Source organism: Phyllobates terribilis, unplaced genomic scaffold (assembly GCF_046119375.1).
Source record: "Phyllobates terribilis strain yellow unplaced genomic scaffold, ASM4611937v1 Scaffold_47__1_contigs__length_9908305, whole genome shotgun sequence".
NCBI classification, from domain to species: Eukaryota; Metazoa; Chordata; class Amphibia; order Anura; family Dendrobatidae; genus Phyllobates; species Phyllobates terribilis.
The window spans coordinates 6,604,569-6,616,765 of NW_027362807.1; the positions used below are offsets into that span (position 1 = coordinate 6,604,569).

The 12,197-nt window shown below is 42.4% G+C and overlaps 2 protein-coding genes across 10 annotated transcripts in view; one reads left to right on the forward strand and one right to left on the reverse strand.

Annotated features, from left to right (window-relative positions):
- Positions 1 to 12,197, forward strand: part of LOC141191559 (uncharacterized) — a 211,822-nt gene that overhangs the window by 124,394 nt on the left and 75,231 nt on the right. The window lies entirely within an intron of this gene.
- On the reverse strand, positions 467 to 10,513 carry LOC141191581 (uncharacterized). Its single transcript, XM_073661511.1, has 5 exons — positions 10,292 to 10,513; positions 10,085 to 10,208; positions 9,904 to 10,001; positions 9,616 to 9,706; positions 467 to 1,615 (listed from the first exon to the last, which is right to left on the reverse strand). Exons 1-5 carry the CDS (start codon positions 10,511 to 10,513, stop codon positions 699 to 701), a joined length of 1,452 nt encoding a protein of 483 aa, XP_073517612.1. The 3' UTR covers positions 467 to 698.

The following is a 12,197-nucleotide window of genomic DNA, read 5'->3' on the forward strand; positions in this document are numbered from 1 at the left end:
TCCAAGTCATGCCCCCCTCACTGTCAAATTTTAATTCAGAAAGTCAAAATCATTAAGAAATGGCTCATTTCATAACTAAACCTGACAACTTTTGAAAATATGTAAAACAATGTTACATGATCTGAAAGATCCTTGAGCTAGTCGGGTGGAAGGTCCTTCAGCTGCTCACTCAGGACAGGCAACCTCTGATGGTCCCGGTTCCTTCCTTTCCTGCACTGCACCAATCAGTTACATAAGTGTGGGGCTAGAGGAGAGAGAGCAGTTCTCTCAGTGATCAGAAAGGGCAGTGTCTCAGCGTTCTCCTCTGTCACAGGAAGCTGCCTCCAGTCTATAACACCCAATCACTTATTAGCAAGATTTGTTTCTTGCTAAAAATGTATCTTATAGGCCACGGGATCTGAGTATTAGTGCTTTTATTTAATCAAGGCAAACATGAGGAATGACAAGGGGTTGTGGTAGTAGTGGACAACCCCTTTAAGAAGATACAATTTTCAGTTAAAACATTCCAACATTCTGAACATTAAAAAATATTCTCCCCTGTGTGACTTCTCTGAAGTTTATTAAGAATTGTTTCCCCAAGTAAAAAATTTCTCAAATTAAGAAAATAAAAATGGTTTTTACCCTGTGTGACGTCTCTGGTGACTAAGAAGAGATTTATTCACAAAACATTTTCCACATTCTGAACTGGAGAAAGACTTTTACCCTGTGTGAGTTCTCTGGTGCCTAACAAAACTTGATTTCTGTGTAAAAGATTTCCCACATTCTGAGCATGAAAAAGGCTTCTCACCAGTGTGAGTTCTCTGATGTTGAATAAGACATAATTTCTCTGTAAAACATTTCCCACATTCTGAACATGAAAAACGCTTCTCCCCTGTGTGAGTTCTCTGATGTCTGGTAAGACTTGGTTTCTCTGTAAAACATTTCCCACATTCTGAACATGAAAAAGGCTTCTCCCCTGTGTGAATTCTCTGATGTTTGATCAGACTTGATTTATCTACAAAGCATTTCCCACATTCTGAACATGAAAAACTCTTCTCCCCTGTGTGAATTTTCTGATGGCCAAGAAGATGCGCTTTCTGGTTAAAACATTTCCCACATTCGGAACATGAAAACGGCTTCTCCCCTGTGTGAGTTCTCTGGTGAGTAACAAGATATGAATTCCAAACAAAACATTTACCACATTCTGAACATGAAAATGGCTTTTCCCCTTTGTGAGTTCTCTGGTGACTAACAAGGTCTGATTTCTCTTTAAAACATTTCTCACACTTGGAACAAGAAAATATATTCTCCGCTGTGTGAAATTGTTGATGTTTTAGAAAAGACTTTTGGAGGGGAAAACTATTTCCATATTTTGAACGTGAAAATGGCTTCTTTGTTTTAGGAGCAGTTCGTTTTTTAATGCTTATTTTGTGACTTTGATTTTCCTTAGTAGTCGGTAATGAATCAGAAGACAGGACCTGTTTCAAAAGATCAGATGACAGATCTTTGCTGTGAAGGGATGATGGTAAATCTGGAGTAATGGCATTCACTTCAATTGTATCCTGTGGGATCTCAAGATCATCCGATTTGAAAATTGAAGATGTCAGCTGTCCCTCTGATCTCCTGGTACAGTCATCTGCCAAGAATAAAACCAATTATTATTTTTGAATAAAAAAGGGTTAAATTTTATATTTTTGAACATTTCTACTTAAATTATCCATATCCTGTGCTGGGCTGATTGCAAGCACTACAAGTCAAAAAACAAAAAGCGAGGCTGCCGAGCGTGAAGAGGCTGGATTGAGCGTCCCAGAGGCTGCAGCTAAGTACAAAGGCGGCAGTAAAGTACATAGTTTAACACCAGAGCATAGTTTGGTGTTTTCCTTACTAACCTTCTATTTGTTTTTCTGCTTTTACTTGTATTGTTTATCACCATATAGTATGTGCTCCATGGGCAATGCTACCAGGTGTGTGTCTTGTGAGATGTATGCATGCTTTGAACAGCCGTTTGAGGGTGAAAAAGTCTGCGCTCGATGTCAACGAGTTACATATTTGGAAGCCCAGATACCGGATCTAAACGTGCAGCTAGCGACACTCAGGAGCATTGGAAACCTGGACAGGAGTTTAGAGCTCACTGAGATTGTGCTGGTTAGGGCCAGTGATATGGAGGCGGGTGGAGGTGGGGAAGACCAGAATAGAGAAGAATGTAGCTGGGTAAATGTTACAAGAAGGGGTAGGGGGAAAAGTGCCAGGGAGCCCAGTCCTGATCTGGCACAACCTAGTAAATATGCCTGTTTGGCTGATATTAGGATTGCTATCCCAGGACTGGGATCACTAAAGCAGGACGCTCCTAGCAACCAGGAAGATGACTGTTGTAGGAAGGAGGGTAATAGGAGTGCAGCAAAGACCAGACAGATGGTGGTAGGAGACTCTATAAATAGGCGGACAGACGGAGTCATCTGCCGCCGAGACCGTGAATGCCGAACAGTGTGTTGTCTGCTGGTTGCTCGGGTTCAACATATAGCGGATCGGATACACAGATTGCTGGGTGGGTTTGGGCAAAACTCAGCAGTCATGGTACACATTGGTACTAATGACAAAGTTAGAGGGAGGTGGAAGGTCCTTAAAAATGATTACGGGGAACTAGGAGAGAAGCTGAAGGCCAGGACCTCCAAGAAATACTGTCGGTGCCACATGCGTCACTAGATAGACATCGGGAGCTTAGGGAGATAAACAAGTAGCTTAGACATTGGTGCAGGAAAGAAGGGTTTGGGTTCATGGAGACCAAGGCCGACCTTCTCACCAGTCCGGTGACAGGGAGCAGGTGGATGCTGGTTGACTTCAGTAATAATCTCTTTTACAATTAGATTTTTGCCCTAGTTTTTACTCAATATTTATTCCTGTACAAAGGACCTTTTTGAATGAATTAAATTTAATGTAATTGACTCCTGGATGTAATGGAATCATGTTATTTTCAAAAAGAGGTGATGTTTTGATTAAAAATGACTATGAATTATATATAATCATATGAAATAATCATGTTCAAAAGGGGATACTTAAAGGGACTATGAACTATATGTAATCATCAGACTAACCATTCATTAGTTACTAAATATTTTAGTGACATATCTGCACATCCTGTATATGTTAATTCTGATAGATATATATCACTTGCACTTTATATTTATATAATTATATACATATTCCCTTTACTATATCCCATTATGGCTAATAAGTAATACATCATACATACTCCCCTGTATGCGTTACCCCCTGATTCCCTCATTTGAGCTTCATTTTTATCTTATTTGTATTGTTGTATGTTTTTTAATTTGTCTATGCTTGTGCCCTTTTGAATTTTTATTACATTAATTGCTATAAAATAAAAAATATTTTTATATGACTTTTTTGTCCAGTGAATATTGTTTTGTTGGTCTATTGATCTTGTGTTTAGATATTGTGAATTTATTTTCTTGGTAACTCTGAGAAACTCCTTCTGTTTTGTAGGATTTATTCTACTGTAGGGAAGGGCCGCATCTCAATGGGGAGGGAACAGCTATGCTGGGGGGAAAATGGTCAGACGGATGGAGGAGCTTTTAAACTAGGATCTGGGGGGAGGGAGGGTATGCGTGCTTATAAGGGGATAGATAGACTAGACCAGGGATCTCAAACTCAGCTGGGCATATGGGCCGCACACGGAAAAACATTTAATTTGGGGGGTCCGCATTATTTGCATGACAAAGTGACATTTTTAGTGATACCATTTTATTTTTTATACACCTTTTGAATTGGTCCTCATCTTGCAGACATGGTCTCCCATCCAGGTTCCCCATATTGCAGACATGGTCTCCCATCCAGGTTCCCCATATTGCAGACATGGTCTCCCATCCAGGTCCCCCATATTGCAGACATGGTCTCTCATCCAGGTCCCCCATATTGCAGACGTGATCTCCCATCCAGGTCCCCCATATTGCAGACGTGGTCTCCCATCCAGGTCCCCCATATTGCAGACGTGGTCTCCCATCCAGGTCCCCCATATTGCAGAGGTGGTCCCAATATAGCAGGCATGGTCTCCCATCCAGGTCCCCTTGCAGACATGGTCTCCCATCCAGATCCCCTATATTGCAGACATGGTCCCCCATCCAGGTCCCCCATATTGCAGACATGGTCCCCCATATTGCAGACATGGTCCCCCATATTGCAGACATGGTCCTCCCATCCAGGTCCCCCATATTGCAGACATGGTCCCCCATATTGCAGACATGGTCCTCCCATCCAGGTCCCCCATATTGCAGACATGGTCCCCCATATTGCAGACATGGTCCCCCATCCTGGTCCTTATCTTGCAGACATGTCCCCCATCCAGGTCCCCCCCATACTGCACACAGGGTCCGTCCGTCCCCCATACTGCGCACAGGGTCCGTCCGTCCCCCATACTGCGCACAGGGTCCGTCCGTCCCCCATACTGCGCTAAGGGTCCCCATCCCCCCATACTGCGCTAAGGGTCCCCATCCCCCCATACTGCACTAAGGGTCCCCGTCCCCCCATACTGCGCTCAGGGTCCCCGTCCCCCCATACTGAGCTCAGGGTCCCCGTCCCCCCATACTGCGCACAGGGTCTCTGTCCCCCATACTGCGCACAGGGACCCTGTCCCCCCATACTGCGCACAGTGCCCCCCCCATACTGAGCACAGGTCCCCTGTGCTGTATTTCACATGACAGAGAAAAAAAAAAAAAGATTCTCACCTGTCCTCCGTTCCCTCGGCGTCCTTTCTGCACCTGTGGCCCACAGGCACAGACCCCGTAATGATCGCGGCTCTCTCCAGCAGCCGCCGACATCAGCGCTGTAATGCAGTGTATTGCCGCGCAGAGACCGGCTCTCTGCACAGCAATACCAGTATCAGCCGCCGGCCTATCAGACGCCAGCAGCTGACATCTGCGTCCCAGCGCAGTAGCGTATGACGTCACTGCCATGCGCAGATGTCAGCTGCTGGCCTCTGATAGGCCGGCGGCTGATACTGGTATTGCTGTGCAGAGGGCCGGTCTCTGCGCGGCAATACACTGCACTACTGCGCTGATGTCGGCGGCTGCTGGAGAGAGCCATGATCGTTACGGGGTCTATGTGCCTGCGGGCCGCAAGAAGCAGCCGGAGGGGCAACAGTGTTTGAGACCCCTGGACTAGACAGAGAGAGTGGGACAGCAGGGGCAATAGAGCATCTAGGGTGGGGCTAGGATATGCAAGGAATGTAGGGAGCTGAGTAGGAGTAGCAAATGTGCTAATTGTATTAAATGTCTGCTGGCAAATGCAAGAAGTCTTGCAAACAAAATGGCTGAACTGGAGACTCTTATGTCGGTCATGAAATATGATGTGGTAGGTATTACGGAAACCTGGCTGGAAAAAGCCATGACTGAAGCCATGACTGGGTGACAAACATGGAGGGATTACATTTAGAAAGGATAGGAAAGACAAAAAAGGTGGAGGGATGTGTATTTTCGTAAGATCCAACTTAAAACGTGTTCAATGATAACATTGGGAGAAGCTGCGACAATGTAGAGTCAGTTTGGGTAAATATACATGGGGATGGTCATAATGGAAAGCTGCTAAGAGGAGTTTGTTACAAGCCTCCTAATATAGCTGAACTGGTAGAGGACAAAATGATGGAACAAATTAAAAATGCAGCAAATAATAATAGGGTCCTTATTATGGGGGATTTTAACTATCCAGATTTTCAATGGGACACAGAATCTTCCAGTTGTGCTAAAAGCTACAAATTCTTATCCACAGTTCAGGACAATGACCTCTCTCAGCTGGTAGATGAACCAACCAGGGGAGGTAATCTGCTGGATCTGGTGCTGTCATATAGACCAGATACAATTTCAGATCTAGAGGTCCGGGAGCATTTGGGAAACAGCGACCATAATATGATAAGTTTCAATGTAATATTCAATAAAACATTTCAAAAAGGAAATGCAAAAACCTGAAACTTTAGGAAAGCTGATTTCAACAAATTAAGGGAAGAGCTTAACTGTGTAGACTGGGACCATGTCATGGTAACTGGGGATAGATACCAAACGTAAATGGGGCATGTTTAAGGAAATACTTTGGACTTTGCAAAGGCATTCGATACTGTATCACATAACAGCCTTATACTGAAGCTACAGAAGAAAGGACTTAGATGGGTAAGGAATTGGCTAAATGATAGGAAACAAAGGGTTGTCATAAATGGCACATTCTCTAAATGGGACATAGTCAGCAGTGGGGTGCCGCAGGGATCTGTGCTAGGACCAATTCTCTTTAACCTCTATTAATGACCTGGGGGATGGGATTGTGAGTAAAACGTCAGTTTTTGCTGACGATATCAAACTATGTAGGATATTGAAATCTGATCTTGACATTACGATATTGCAGAACGATCTGGATAAGATGACTGAATGGTCAAACACTTGGCAGATGAGGTTTAATGTAGATAAATGTAGTGTAATGCACACAGGATGGAGTAATCCTATGGCTACATATACATTAAATGGGAGTATACTCAGGACTACAGAACAGGAGAAGGATTTGGGTATTCTGGTTACAAGTACTCAATGTCAAGCAGCTGCCACAAAAGCAAACAACATTTTAGGGTGTATAAAAAGAGAAATAAAATCCTGCGATCCCAACGTGTTACCCCTTTATAAATCACTGGTGAGGCCACATCTGGAATATGGAATCCAGTTTTGGGCTCCACATTTCAAAATGGATATTCAGAAGTTAGAGTCAGTTCAAAGGTGGCAACTAGATTATTACAAGGGATGTAGGCTTCTCATATGATGAGAGGTTGGAAAAGTTGAGCTTGTTTAGCTTAGAAAAACGACGGATCTCACTGACATGTATAAATATATGTGTGGTCAGTACAAAGGTCTAGCACATGACTTATTCCTTCCAAAGACTAAGGACCAGGGGGCAATCATTACTGGTGGAAGAAAGGCGATTCCGGCACCTAAACAGTAAAGGGTTCTTTACAGTCAGAGCAGTCGGACTGTGGAATGCCCTACTACAGGAGGTAGTAATGGCCGACACTATAACAGCTTTCAAAAAAGGGCTGGATGATTTCCTCGCTACAGGTAATATGGTGTCCTAGAGTTAAATTAGACAAAATGTTACACCTATAGTAGTACATTTGATCCAGGGTTCCTGTACTGATCGCCTTTCTCGGGGTCAAGAAGGAATTTTTCCCCATGATGCAAATTGGCTGAATGTATCCTTGGTTTTTTGCCTTCTTCTGGATCAAAAGATTTAGGTACAGGGATTTTAGTAATACAATAACAGTAATACAAAAAATAAAACTAATTAAAAATTATTTATGGTTATTTGTAATTGTAATAGTGCAGTAATAATAAAAATGGTAATCCATTTGTGAGGCCTAGTTCCAGTAAGTTAGTGTAGTGTTGGTATGGGGAGTACAATTGGGGGAGAAAGGTTGAACTTGATGGACCTAGGTCTTTATCCAATCTACGTTACTATGTTACACTATCTGACTTCCAAACAAGAACCCATGTATCTAGCTAATATCTTTCAGTACAAGGGCGCACACTCAGCAGCGTCTGTGTCCTTCAGTAACATGGATAAAATGGCGCTGAGGGAACATGGCCGGTTTTTATATCGAGAGGAAATGTGATTTCAGCAGCCAATTGCAGAAGCCCTTGTATCTGGACACTGTGGATGCTTCCTGCGCTCTGACTGGCTAGCCACGCATTCCTGACTTAAAGTTACCGGCTACAGGACAAAATAAATAAATAAAAAAATTACAAGCGCACCACTGATCTATCACCCCACTCATCTGCCACATCCCCCCGCTCATCATAAACAAGCACTATGCTAGCCAAACTGTTCAAAACGCTGTAGTTGCCCCGCAATCACGTTCCCGCATTTATTCCCCGAACTTTGCCGATTTTTTCCAATTTTAAGAAATTTTGCTTGCATTTCCGATCATGAATCCGAATGTGCCATATTCGTATCAAATTGAGGCTGCGTGCCCACAATGCGTTTTTCAAGCGTTTTTGCTGTGGAAACGCTTGAAAAACGCTTGGTAATACGTGCCCCATGGTCCCCAATGACAATCCGCATGTTCTGTGCCTATGCTGCTTAATTTTCCGCAGGGGATTTTATGTGCGGGAAAATCCGCAGCATCTCCATTATTTTTGCGTTTATGCATGCGGAATTGCCTACTCAATGCATTAGAAAAACGCATGGCAATTCCGCATGTCAAAAACGCGCCAAAAACAAGTGTTAGATTCCGCACGCGTTTTTTCTGGCAAGGAGATGCAGAAATGAAGCGGAAATTTTCCGCTTCGTTTCTGCATTGAGGGCACATAACCTTAGGTTGTAAGATTGGATTTCGAATAAATTCGCTCATCACTACTCACCAAGCTGCTTGCCTATTGTCCTGTAGCCAATCCCAGCCTTGTGCAGGTCTACAGGTGTCCTTAGACATCTCTTTGGTCTTGGCCATGGGGGAGAGATTGGAGTGTGATTGATTGATTGAGTGTGTGGACAGGTGTCTTTTATACAGGTAACGAGTTCAAACAGGTGCAATTAATACAGGTAATGAGTGCAGAGTAGGAGGGCTTCTTAAAGAAAAACTAACAGGTCTGTGAGAGAACAGAATTCTTGCTGGTTGGTAGGTGATCAAATACTTATTTAATGCAATAAAATACAGTTTAATTATTTAAAAATCATACAATGTGATTTTCTGGATTTTTTTTTAAGATTCTGTCTCTCACAGGTGAAGTGTACCTACGATAAACTTGCAAAATCAGCAGTGTATCAAATACTTATTTTCCCCACAGTAGCAGCAGCTATGGACGTCCATCACGATAGCTTCATCCTCATCGCTAATGCTATAATATGAGAAGTTCAGCTAACAGGCTCTAATGATTGGCATTATCTAGGAGACAGTGTATTGTACTATATGATTGCTGAAAAGATTAGGGATAAAGCAAGAGAATCTCTCAATATCCTATAACTGCTGCTATAAGCACAAGATAAGAGAAACTGCCAATGTGTCGGCTTCATGAATTTTAAAGCTTACCACAGTGAATTTATTCACAGTTCTCCTGAATAAATTGTTCTGTTAGATAGAAACGGTAGGAAGATCTATTATCCTGATTAAACAAACATAATTGATATATATTGCAATAATCTTGAGTGACAAACTCTTTACTACTAATATCCTAGCTGACTTTCAGTTCTGGGACCATTGAGTCAATAATTTTTACATTTTGCTACTATATTTCTAGTTTTAATCGTGAAAAAATAAAAGTTAATTTTTACCATTTACTCCAATTGGATTAGTCTGTGAAATTTGGAAATATAAGTTTTGGAGATATATAATAATTTGTCAGAGCAGTGAATGGATTTACAGATCTGGGCAGTTAAAGGTCAGCATCTCCTAATCCCAGGGGGGAGGTGGATCCTCCAGGTTGTAAGTTCTATAGAAAAGGGCTTTCATAATTCACAAAGTCATTTGAACAGTTTTCGGTGGAAGAGAATGTTGTACTTTAATGGAAAAATGGTGATCACACGACCTATAAAGCAGCCACAGCCGGTGACTGAGAAGAATCTGTGACTTTTCTACATTTAGTGGTTACTACTCACCTGGGTGGTCATATGTAGGAATCCCCTCTTTACACCGCTCATCACCCCTTACATATGTCTCTGTAGTATTAATATGGGTCAGATCTTCACCCTGAAACAAATATTGTAAAAGTCACAAACAGATAAGAAGTCACATCTATGATCAGCTCTAATCCTGCCATCTCCACCGTCCTCATTACACAAGTATAAAACATATAATACTGGTGGATAAAACAAGACTGAGCACAAGACCTTCACAGCCGTCTACACATCATAGGGGAGATCTCATGACACCTTCTCTCCATCTACCTGATGATCCTGAGGAACATTGGGATCTTCTTGTTTACAGTCATGTGGAAGAAAAGGACGGGGACATCTCTCTGGTGTTGTCCTCTTACTGGATCGATCTGGAGGAAACACATACAGGGACTGAATTCATTCTTTACATACAGATAATTATAGGCCGTGTGTATTTAGTCCTGTCTATTACCTGGTGATGTGAGGGGCTGGGGAACCTCCATCATGACGTCCTTGTACAGATCTTTGTGTCCTTCTAAATACTCCCACTCCTCCATGGAGAAATAGACGGCGACATCCTGACACCTTATAGGAACCTGACACATATAATGATACCGTCATCCCCCCGATCCCTCCATAGCACTACTGTATAATGTCCCAGCATTCCCAGCAGTGTCACCTCTCCAGTCAGCAGCTCAATCATCTTGTAGGTGAGTTCTAGGATCTTCTGGTCATTGATGTCATCATGTATCAGGGGGTGAGGTGGAGGCCCCGTGATTGGGCTCAGGGGTCTTCCCCATCCCTCAGACACAGGTGCCTGACAGCGCTCACTAGGGGTCTTCTTCACTACTGTATAATCCTGGTAATGGAGAGACACATTAATAAATCTCACTCCAGACATTTCCAGAGTCCTCACCTCTCCAGTTCTGTCCATCTGTTATTCCCATAGATAAGAATGATGTAATGTGACGTCATCAGAATCTCTCACCTCTCCAGTAAGCCGGAAGAGGATCTCTAGGGTGAGGTGTAATATCCTCTCCGCCATCTTGTCTCTGTCCATATCCATCCTTGATGGGTAAATCAGGAAAATTCTCTTATATAGAAGATATTCACTGAGAGGGTCCGATATTGTAGAGACCTGAATGAGAAGAAGATGAGACGATGTAACATTATAAAAATCCTGTGTGATAATACAATTACTGGAGATAATAAGGGAAACATATGAGGAGATATATTATTTTACAGTATCTAGTTTTCTTCTTTACATCTAGTAATAAAACCTATATATTTTAGACCACAGACAACAAGCAGTTTCTTCCTTGGAGTCTGTAGCTGAATATGTTTCTCATAGACTCATCTTCCATAACGCTAATTCGCGTCTCATTTAAATCTTTATGACAACCCAAAACATCCAAATAACCCTGATCAAAAGTTCACATACCCTGGTGATTTTGGCCTGATAACATGCACAGAATTTGACACAAATGGGTTTGAATGGCAACTAAAGGTAACATCCTCACCTGTAACCTGTGTGCTTGTAATCAGTGTGTGTGCATAAAAGCTGAGTGAGTTTCTGGGATCCAGACAGACTCTTGCATCTTTCATCCAGCCACTGACGTTTCTGGATTGTGAGTGAAAAGAATTGTCAACGGATCTACGAGAAAAGGTAGTTGAACTATATAACACAAGAAAGGGATACAAAAAAAAATAGCCAAGGAATTGATAATGCCAGTCAGCAGCATTCAAACTATGAATAACAAATGGAAAATAAGGGGCTCTGTAAAAACCAAACCATGGTCAGGTAGACCAACAAATATTTCAGCCACAACTGCCAGGAAAATTGTTTGGGATTCAAAGAAACACCCACAAATAACATCAGCTGTAATTCATGACTCTATGAAAACTAGCGGGGTGGCTGTTTCAAGATGCACAATAAGGAGGCAATTAAAGAAAAATGGGTGCATGGTCGCCAGAAGAAAGCCATTACTGCGCAAATGCCACAAAGCATCTCGCCTACAATACGCCAAACAGCACAGAGACAAGCCTCAAAACTTCTGGAACAAGGTAATTTGGAGTGATGAGACCAAAATTGAACTTTTTGGCCACAACCATAAACATTACATTTAGATAGAGGTCAACAAGGCCTATGATGAAAGGAACACCATTCCTACTGTAAAGCACGGAGGTGGATCGCTTATGTTTTGGGATTGTGCGAGCTACAAAGGCACAGGAAACTTGGTAAAAGTTGAAGGAAAGATGAATGCAGCACGTTATCAGCAAATACTGGAGGCAAATTTGAACTCATCAGCCCGGAAGCTGCGCATGGGACGTACTTGAACGTTCCAACATGACAAGTGATTTTGATGAGTGATTCTGACAAGTGATTTTGATGAGTGATTCTGACAAGTGATTTTAACGAGTGATTCTGACAAGTGATTTTGACGAGTGATTCTGACAAGTGATTTTGACGAGTGATTCTGACAAGTGATTTTGACAAATGATTCTGACAAGTGATTTTGACGAGTGATTCTAACAAGTGATTTTGATGAGTGATTCTGACAAGTGATTTTGACGAGTGATTCTGA

What these genes read in the sequence shown, in the direction of transcription:
- LOC141191581 (XM_073661511.1), bottom strand. Translation starts at nt 10,513, where the DNA reads ATGTCTGGAGTGAGATTTATTAATGTGTCTCTCCATTACCAGGATTAT. An exon ending in ATGTTCCTCAGGATCATCAG is followed by an intron (nt 9,707 to 9,903) that starts GTAGATGGAGAG and finishes TATTTGTTTCAG; the next exon opens with GGTGAAGATCTGACCCATAT. An exon ending in TCCTACATATGACCACCCAG is followed by an intron (nt 1,616 to 9,615) that starts GTGAGTAGTAAC and finishes TATTCTTGGCAG; the next exon opens with ATGACTGTACCAGGAGATCA.